General features: G+C 35.7%; 1 protein-coding gene, 1 long non-coding RNA gene and 1 pseudogene across 2 annotated transcripts; 1 reads left to right on the forward strand and 2 right to left on the reverse strand.

The window, feature by feature from the left end:
• Positions 1-1,434: 1,434 nt before the first annotated feature.
• On the forward strand, positions 1,435-2,285 carry LOC125216383 (5-OH-xanthotoxin synthase-like; annotated as a pseudogene).
• Positions 2,286-7,111: 4,826 nt separating this feature from the next.
• On the reverse strand, positions 7,112-9,904 carry LOC148926906 (uncharacterized). Its single transcript, XR_016130952.1, has 4 exons — positions 9,743-9,904; positions 9,608-9,673; positions 8,404-8,465; positions 7,112-7,946 (listed from the first exon to the last, which is right to left on the reverse strand). It is a non-coding gene; the product is annotated as an uncharacterized LOC148926906 (long non-coding RNA).
• A 453-nt stretch (positions 9,905-10,357) lies between these two features.
• On the reverse strand, positions 10,358-10,848 carry LOC148926907 (uncharacterized). The gene is made up of 2 exons (XM_089059289.1): positions 10,615-10,848; positions 10,358-10,447 (listed from the first exon to the last, which is right to left on the reverse strand). The coding sequence occupies exons 1-2, from the start codon at positions 10,846-10,848 to the stop codon at positions 10,358-10,360; spliced, it is 324 nt and encodes a 107-aa protein (XP_088915415.1).

Raw genomic sequence — 10,848 nt, forward strand, 5'->3', positions numbered from 1 at the left:
AAAAAAATTTACATCATTGAATTGAAAATTAGAGAAAAAAAAACTAGAGAAAAACTTATCTCACGCATTAATACTACCAAGAACACGAATTTTGTGAAGAAAGTTGCAATGCAAACAAATTCTATTAAAGTTAGAATTGATTTATATATTTGTTTATTGAAAATTTAGTTATGAAATTAGATTATGCTGACATGGCTCTTTGTAAATGCATCACCCATAATTTAATCAAGCCGTTTGATAGCACGTCTATTAGTAAAGGGCTTGGCACGCTTTTAAAAACAAAACTACAACCTCTTTTTAAAAGGGGTTTCATATTAAGTCTTTCTTCTTCCCTGCGACAAACGACGGCCATTGTCCTTCATTTTGTTCTGAAAAAAAAAATTTCAGATTAAATTTAGCCCCTCTAATTATTCAATTTCAGATTAAATTCAGCCCCTCAATATATAGTAAGGGCTTAAGACAAATTTTGCAATTTTTAAAGAAAACAGAAAAACAGGAAAAAATAAATAAAAATAAAAAATTGGGTCAAGGCTTGGCCTACCCTCTTCTTTAGTCTTTACTATGTCTGCCCCTGATTTTGGCTGTAGTCTAAATAACATATCTAACATTCTATTTTGAATTCTTGGATATTGATTAAGTAGTAGACTTATATAAAATGTACTGATTTGATAAATTTTGATTCGTCTATCCCATGTATGCAATCAATTCAAGGCTTATAGTATTACAAGTAATTGTTTGTTGATAATTAAATATGCATTCTACATGTATATTGCAAATTTGCAAATATATAGTTAATATATTGGATGTGTATGTGCAGTCGGTGATCTTATCAAGTAATTGTATCACTATATGCACGATGTAGAATTAATTTGATTGCTAGTTTTTTTTGGCAATTGTACTTTTTTTCCAACACATTACTATCACAATTCTTGGATTATGATATCATTGCTGACCGATTCAATAAGTACTAGCCCTATATAAAAACATATTACTCCTCCCTATTTAGATAAATATTGATTATCTCCATTATTCCTATACATTGCATATATAGCTAATATATATAAGTACTAGCCTTATATAAAAACATACTACTACTCCCTAAATGCATGATGTAGAAACAATTTGATAGCTAGTTTTTTTGGTGATAGTGCATTCTTTTCAACTCAATTCTATCGTGAATTCTTGGATTATGATATATTGGTGATAGATTTAATAAGTACTAGCCTTATATAAAACGTACTAATGCAGTCGCATATATAGCTAATATAACGGATATGTATGTGTATTTGGCGATCTCATCAAGTAATTATATGATAGTACTGTATAGCATTGCATATATCAGTATATGATCGTTTCATGGATCTTCTTTGCGAAACTCAGCCCCTAATTGGAGGTTTTTTTATGGAAGATTACTTGCCTTGGCTTCGATGGATTGACAGCCTCTCTGGAATGGCTGCAAAGCTCGATCATAATTTTCATAACATGTATTCTTTCTGTGAGGAACTGCTTGAAGAGCATATGAATCCTAATAGGCCTAAATCTATGGATGGTAACTTCATCGATATTTTGTTAAGGATTAAAGAAAATGGATCCTCTTCATTTCCTCTTACATTAGACCACATCAAAGCTGTACTAATGGTAATGAATTTTACATCTAAATATAATAATTTGAGAAATAATTGCGAGTTTGTTTGCTGGATTTAGTAGCCGGAGGGAGCGACACGTTAGCAGCTGCATTGGTGTGGACGATGACGGCGTTGATGAAGAAGCCTTTGGTAATGAAGAAGTTGCAAGAGGAGATAAGGCGGATGGCAGGAAAGAAAGATTTAATCGATGAAAAAGACATAGAGAAACTTCCATGTATAATGGCAGTTGTAAAGGAAAGTGTGAGATTGTATCCACCAACTCCACTTTGAGTACCACGAGAGACAACAAACAAATGTAGTGTAAATGGTTACGAAATTGACGGTGAAAGTATGATGTTTATCAATGCTTGGGCTACTGGAAGAGATCCCGCCATGTGGGAACACACGGATGAGTTCTTGCCGGAGAGGTTTTTGGGGGGTCAGAGTCCGGAGTTGATCACTTTTGGCTTCGGGCGGAGAGGGTGTCCGGGAATGGGAATGGTGATGGCCGAGGTGGAACTTGCATTGGCAAATCTTGTATACAAATTTGATTGGGAATTTCCGATTGGAATGAAGGAAGATGATATTGATTTCGAGTGTTTGCCTGGAACTGCAACGCACAAGAAGAATGCTCTTTGCCTCCTTGCCAAGGTTGTTTAAAAGAGTAATCACCTCTTTAAATAAATAAAGACTATAGTCTAACACAATGTTCTGTATAAGAATCCACCAAGATAGAATTTTGAAGGTCTACATCTACCTTTAATAAATATACCTTTATTTTAATTTTACAGAAACTTAATATCTGTGAGACGGCTCACGCTGTGATGATTTAAATACAAAATGAAGGTCAAGCTTAATGGAACGGTGGTTTTGAAAGCTTAAGGTATACCTTAATTTAGGGTCCAAACTAGGCCTGAAAATTTAATCCGCGGGTTTCGGGTATTCCCGACTCAATCCCAATACCCGACGGGTTTTGGGTACCCGAAACCCGAAATTATGGGTTTGGGTACGGGTTTGGGTAGTTAATGTTAGGATTTTTCGGGTTTTAGGGTACCCGAAACCCGTATTAAGGTACCCGACCAATACCTGATTAAACCCGATTAATTATGTATTTGTGATAAATATTTTTATTCAGTATGCCTATGGCCCTCAGGGTAAATCTAGGGTAACTTTATTTCGGGTATAGGTTCATGTTGCATTATTTGCGTTGTTATCTTTTGAAAATATATAGTTAATTAGTTATGCTTTCTCTATTTTATTTACATGTTCATTTAATGTCTTAAAAATTATTTTAATCTCTTTTATGTTTCAATTTATACCAAAAAAAATTTTATATTAAAATTAAGTAGTGTCTATTTGTCTATTTTATATAATATAGAATTATAGTCAATAAATAGTATAAGTATTGTGTTATTTTTAATAATTTCTATTCTTATCACAATTTAATTTATATAAAAGAATAAATTTTAAATATAATAATTCTGGGTTTATAGGTACCCGATTAGTTGGGTTTGGGTACCCGCATCGGGTATTAGGGTACCCGAATTCACATACGGGTCGGGTATTGGGTATAATATTTTTGAGATTTCGGGTTCGGGTACCCGAATTTTTGGGTTTGGGTACCGCGGGAACCCGAATTTACACCCCTAGTTCAAACCCTTTCACTTCTGCCCCCAAAAAGTTTTTTTAAAATTCATATAGTTAAATGTAACTTTCATGATAAATCAAATAGTATTTAATAAGTATCATTTAGCTTTAGAACATTTTAATAGCTTTATTTAGAACAATGCTTACTTACGTGCATATATCGTGCATATACCGTGCATCTATTTTTGTTCAATACATTTGCCAAAGAGGGAGCCCACGTGGCCCCGTTGGGTGGAGTTTCGTGGCTTGCTCATAAATTTGTGCTTGGAAGTTGAGGGTGATGATTATTGGGAGACGCAAAAACAAGAGAAGAATCATCATTTTATTGTGTTGAAAAACAATATAGTAATCATTCTACATCATGCATATAGTGATATACTACTATATAACTGCTAGATAAGATCGCTGACTACATATACACATTCAATATATTAACTAGTATAATGCAGATTAATTATCAACATTAGTATTTGTTATATGTTCAACTGTAAGCCTTGAATTTATTTTATACATGGGATAGACAAATCAAAATTTATCTAATGGAGTATAAAATATGTTAGATAATTGACCACAATTATAAGATTACCAAAATTGTAGCTTAGGAAGATTTACAGACCCTTTAATAAATACTCCCTCCGTCCCGCTTTAGTAGTCCCGGTGACTTTTCTGCCCTCTTTTTGTACAAAATGATAAAAAAATAGTTAAAGAGGAGAAATGGTAAATTAAGAGAGAGAATAATATAGAGAAGAGTCTTATCTACATTATTGTCTCTCTTACTTTACCATTTCTTCACTTTAACTATTTTTTATCATTTTTACAAAAAGATGACAGAAAAGTCAATGGGACTGCTAAAGCGGGACGGAAGGAGTAACTAACTACTACATTTAAATTTAATGCTAATAACTAATTATGCACCCAAAGTATAAAAAACCCTAATTACCAATCAAAAGATAGTGTAAAAGCTTAATGGCAACATATCTCTCACAATTTAGGCACTCATGACACTTACTATTGTAATTTTTCTGTTAAATTTAAAATATGAATATCAATAAGCAATAGCTGATAATTGTTCATGACAGAGTTCACAACTCAAACCAACTAAAAATGTGATGACACTTCTTTTTCTGTGCTTATCTCTCCCCTTAATAACTAGTAAAATCTAAACATGCCAACAAACACTAACAGCAGGAACCACCAGCGCCACCGTTCATCAGCCGTCTCTCCAACAAGTACACCGTTTAAGAAAACATTAATATATGTGAGACGGTTGCGAGCAGAGGCGGGCTGAATGAGACAACACACCGCACACGTGAGAGGGAAAACTAGCTACCGCTCGCCAAATCCACGTCTTAGCCACTTAGATGGTGCCATTGCCGACACTAGTACTACTATAAATTGTTTTCATACCATGTTTGTTAGTATATTTATTGTGGCATACAATCTGAGTAAATTAATACTAGTACTCCCTCCGTCCAATAATAGCAGTGTCATTTCTAAAGGGCACGGGTTTTAAGAAAGTGGTGGAGAGTGTAATAAATGGTACTCTCTCTGTCCTACAAAGGATGTCACACTTTCTTATTTAGTTTGTCCCACCAAAAATGTCACATTTCCCTTTTTGGAAAAAGTTCTCTCCACATGAATATAAAAATTATATTTTCTCTTTCCATTTAACACACAAAACAAAACCTCCTAAAATCCCGTGCCGTCCCACAAGTGTGACATCTTTTGTTTTGTGGGACGGAGGAAGTATATGATAGTAGAATTTTGAGTCCATTTAAAATGTTAAATTTATAAATTCATTTTTATAGTACAATAATTTTCTGATTTTAATATTTTTTTATCACTGTTTTTTGTTCCAAATTATATACTCCAAGAACAGAGCACGCTAATTGCAGTCACTGAAGATTTAAACACAGTCACTGAGGATTTAAACACCAAGAATAGAACCAAGAACAGAACCAAATCAAGTCAATCCACACTGCAAAATCCACACTTTAATCCAAACCCAATGTGAATCGATTTCAAAAGACAAGATTAATTCATCAAATCTAGCACCGAGCTTAAATCAAAGTTCAAAAAAACAGCAGAGTGGCCACAAGAACAGATTTTTCAAGAACAAAATTTTATGAAATTAATACTCCAATACAACAATGTTTAGGACCTTAGTCCAAATCAGGTACACAACCATTCGAAAAACCCTAATTACACTTAACAAAACAATTAATTTCAAGAAAAGGAAAGGGGATTAGGGTTCGCAGAGAGGGATAAGAGACAATGTTTTGGACTCTATTCCATGTCAGCGAGAGGAGGAGACGACCGATTAGGGTTTGATATGGGGTGGTGGAGGCGGCATGGTGGAGGCGATGGGCAATAAGGAGACGGTGGAGGCGGCGAGGTAGAGGAAGTGTGGTGCATGCGACAGATGATAAGGAGGCGATGGCGGCGGTGGCGCAGTTGAGCAGCGTGGTGGTGGCGGTGCGGTGGAGCAATGTGGTGGAGGCAGTGGAGGGAGCGGTGGAGGCGGCGAGGGATTAGGTTTCCCGAGAGAGAATGGGAGAGTGAGAAAGAGAGAATGGCTGAATGGGAATTAGGGAATAAATTTGGGTTTTTCTTAATGGCATTTTTGAAATTTAAGTGAATTAAGTAGGGTAATTAGATTGTCCGAATATGGTAAGTAGAACCGGGACTCCTATTCTTGGACGTCCCAAAATGGAAAAACGGGACTCCTATTGCTGGACGGAGGGAGTATTTATTACATACAGCAACCAACTTGATTCCATATCAAGTGTCAAAAGTGCCTAAATTGTGAGTGATATGTACCGTGTACATTTTAATTTTTTGGTTAATTTCAATTTGTTGTCTTAAGCTAAATTTTGATTTGTCTATCCCATATATGCAATTAATTCAACGTTATAGTTATATATATAACAACTTTAATAATTCGTTGAAAATTAAATTTGCATTGTAGCTAATATATTAGATGTGTATACGCAATCCGTGATCTTATCTAGTAAATAGAGTACACGACTCATACCAAAACTTAAAAATGTGACACTTTCTTTATTATTCTTATCTCTCCCCATAATTACTAAAATCTAAACATGCCAACAAACCCCTACTGCCGGACCCACCGTTCATCGGCAATCTACACAAGTTAATTTGACGACCGGTCTCCGCCACCACTCCAACAAATGGAGCCATGTCATGTCCCCCAAACTAGGATTCGGCCTTGGTTTAGATGGATTTACCTTTATTTTTACAAATAAATTATATATGTGATCACGGTTGCGAGCGACGTTGTATGGGCTGACAGTATGAGGCAGCTCATGTGAAAGGGAAAACTGGCGACCGCTCGCCTGACATACGTGGTACATGTTCCACGCTCAACCATTGAGAAGGTGTCATTGCCGACATTCCTTGGAATGCGAGCATTCGAGCATTATCTACTGATTAAAAAAAATAGTTTTTAGACATCTAAATAATTTATGAATAATTAAAAGAAACTGCTAAATTTCACAACGATCCATACTTTAAGTCGGCCCCTAAATCGGTAAAACATTATACTTTGTGAGATATAGTACTTAAGTAAATCCTATACATTTGGAAAGTTTTTATCAATTATTTTCTCACCCCATTTGTTAGTCTATTCGTTGTAGCATACATTGAATAAATTAATCAAGCACATTTAGGGAAGTTTTATAAGTGTTTTCCCACCTCATATCTCTATGTATTTTAAAATAGGTTTTCCACACGAGGGAATCTTGTAGATTAGTATATAGAAAGTTATAATTATTTAATACTACGAAATAAATGTCTAGTTGGACCACTACAAGTTATTAGGTTCCAAAACCCGTTCATTACTGACCACGAGTAAACGATACAAGCTAGTTATAACTTTTGCATAATAATTGAAATATTTCACAGGGTTTAGAACATTTTAAGAGTCTAGTTTATAACATTGCTTACTTAGACATTTATAGTAAGTAGATAGTCTACAAAGATCTATGCAATCGCGAGCTTGGGAAGGAGGCGAAGAGCATTCTTCTTATGAATTGTGATTCCAGGCAAAACCTCAAAATCAATATCCTCTTCCTTCATTCCAACCGGCAACTCCCAATCAAATTTTCCCACAACATTTGCCAATGCGAGTTCCATCTCAGCCATTGCCATTCTAATCCCCGGACACCTTCTTCGCCCGAATCCAAACGGGATCAACTCTGGAGTCTGGCCCCTTGGATCAAGGCCGGACTCCAAAAACCTCTCAGGCAAGAACTCATCCTCGTTTTCCCACATCGCATGTCACGCCCGTATTTTCTAAGGATAGAAAACACGGTTGATCACGACTAGGGGATGATTAAAGAAGCGGGGAAGAAAGGGGGAAACTCACATCTTTGACTAAAATATTTAAATAACTGAAATAACTTAGAAAACAACATAGTATCATCTCAACAAAGTACCAACTCTAAGGAAATATAGACCGGAGCGTTAACAATTTTGAAAACAGTATGACTCTCGATAACAAGACAGTTCTAAAGATAGAGAATGCACTTAGCGGAAGCGTTCAAGACACGGAAAAATGCCGAGTATGAAGACACGACATATCCAACAATTCTAAGCATAAATAATCCATAAATTCTGCTCAACATCCTCAACGCCCGTCCGTCGTCGCTCTATCTGCATATTAAGAAAAACAAATATGCAGGGCTGAGTACTTGATGCACTCAGTGGACACATGCCAAATTCAGTTTGTCAAGCCATAATGAGTGATCTTGGGTGTTTTAATTGAAAAGAACCCAAGTCACTAAAAACATTTCACATAAATTTGGTTGCAACCATTTTCCATCCACATCCACCATCACCATATCTGAACTACATGACAAGGAACGTGGCCACGAACCAAGTCACTAGACCGGCCAACTCCAATGAGATAGCGCACGATCTACTGGGTGTACACCAGTCCGAGCAGGGTTTGCGGCCCTACTGGGACCCGAATTCGTTAACAATACATGGCATAGCCACTTCAGATAGGTTCATTCAAATACAAAACATGGCAAGACAAACATTTTTCACCTCCTTTCACATAATAAAAAAAATATTTAGGACATAGTCCTTATTTAAAACGAAAGCCCACCTCGACAGCTTACTCCTCAATCACTTTTTGTTCCAACCGCAACCAACGTGCACCAATTCACCCTTTTCGAAAACATGATATGCACAATTAGACTTTGCAAAAATGAATTTAACAATGCATACATCCTATGTGTGTGTGCTCAATTTATCCTTTACTCTTTTCTTGGCAAAACTTCATATTCCAAACTTATCAATTGAACAAACCAACATCAACAAAATTATACTTTCATCCGACGGTACACTCATGAATTTAAATCACGCAGCCAAATAGAAATCCCATAGCAACAATTCTATGGCCTAACAATCATATGCAAGCAAAATAAAAGAACAGGAAAAATACATATTATACTCCCAAATCAACCACGTATGTGTGTAAAGAAAGAAACAAGATAAGATAGACCATATATATTTCCTTCCGTCACCAACGCATCTGTCTCTCTCTCTCTCTTTTTATTTTTATTTTCTTTCAGGTGATCAAAGCAAAACTAAATAAAGTAACATAATATTTCCATACTCCCACATTACTGCACGTATATACTCTTTTTACAAAACTATTATACACTAAACTAATTTGCCCCATCAAAATAATATAACCATACAGTAGTGCTCAACAATTAAAATTAGAAAAAAGAAAAGAGTCAGCAACATATATTCTAATATACTCCCACGTCACACGTTTATACTCCTATCCCAACCCCTTTATTAAACAAAAAAAAAATGAGGATTATAACATTAAAACTACCAGCCATCACCTATGGCTTCTTCAACAATTCAAATATTATGAATTCTTTCTCTCTTACTTCTCAAAAGTCTCCCTCTATAACTCATACACAAATTTGAAACAGGAACAAATACTCCCATCTCTCATATCTCTCTTTCACGCCATTCTCCAAAAACACAGATAGGAGGTACTCATCTCTCTCTTCTAAAACTCACGTCTCTCATCCTTTTTCCAACTCTAAATCTTTCCTTAAAAATTCATAGTTGTTCGTCTCAAATATTTATGGGCAGGAAATTGAAATTTAGAAATTTGGAATTGAAGAGAAACACAAAAGGCGCATTCTAAGTGTTAAAGATCGAAGCTTTAGGAGGGAGTATCATTCAACAGATGCCAGAATTTCAAAAGAATTTATTCCCGTGTGTGAATATGCGAACTAAGGCATGGAATGAGATGCAGAGGATTCAAAAAGAAGTAGTGGATATACCTTTGGAAAGAAGCAAGGTTCGCACAAACAGACAGTAATCACAACACTCTCAATTCCTCCTTCCCACTGTAATACGAATTATGGAATCAAGAAATATGGAGATTTTTCGTACTCAATGAAAGGAGAAGAAATTACCTTCACGGAAGAGAAGAAAAAGAACACTGCAGTAGAGTTGTAGAACGGCGCTAATAAAATAAAATGCAGTTGTTGAAAGAGATATATAATGTAAATATTTGATTTGTTTGTTGGAGAGATTTTTGGGGAGTGGAGGTATTTGGTGTAGAAACCGTGCAGAAAGAGATTAGGAGAAGAATTATGTTTTGACCAAGGTCTTGACCGATAAAATAAATGGGAAATTTAAGAATAAATTGCATAGCCCAATTGAAATAGGATAAATGAGCTAGAATAAAAATATAGATAAAATTGATAGGCCCAAATATTAAATTTTGCTGTTTGATTTTAGTATCTTGGTGTGATTCCAAGTACTTGTAAACAATCGCCCAAATTTCCCATCAACGAATCACACTTCATTCTCTTTGACTACTTATACACCCCACGATTAACCAACAACAAATCAAGCATTCACAAATTTCATTCGCAAACCATCAAAAAAAAAAATGACGGTATTTTATTCAAGGTCTATCACTCGCTCGTTTTCAAAACAAAATCTCAATATGAAAAGGTAATAATAAAAGCGGGTGTTACAATCTACCCACCTTCACAAAAATTTCGTCCCGAAATTTGCTTAGATCATTTGAACAGTTCCGGGTACTTCTCCTTCATCTTGTCTTCTAACTCCCATGTAGCTTCTTCCTCAACACCATGATTTCTCCATCGAACCTTCACCGAAACAATAGACTTATTTCTCAACTCTTGTACCTTCTGATCTAAATAGTTTCTTCATAACTCAAGTTTGGATTCAAAATCATCATCTCCTCTTGATGAATTATGTGGTTAGGGTCGAACGCATACTTCCTCAATTGTGACACATGGAAAACGTTTTGTACTTTCCCAAAGCTTGGTGGTAGCGCCAATCGATACGCTACGGGACCCACTCTATCAAGAATCTCATAAGGTCCTTGCACACCGAACCGGGTTATTCCTTTTGACAGAGCTACCTTCAGAAAAACTTTATCACCACCTTCGAACTGTAGATCGGTTCTTCGAACATTAGCGTATGATTTCTGACGATTCTGAGCTTCCTTGATCCTCTCACGGATTTTTCGAACAATCTCTACCAT

Source organism: Salvia hispanica, chromosome 5 (assembly GCF_029641045.1).
Source record: "Salvia hispanica isolate PSC_SH4W2 chromosome 5, Shi_PSC_v1, whole genome shotgun sequence".
NCBI classification, from domain to species: domain Eukaryota; kingdom Viridiplantae; phylum Streptophyta; class Magnoliopsida; order Lamiales; family Lamiaceae; genus Salvia; species Salvia hispanica.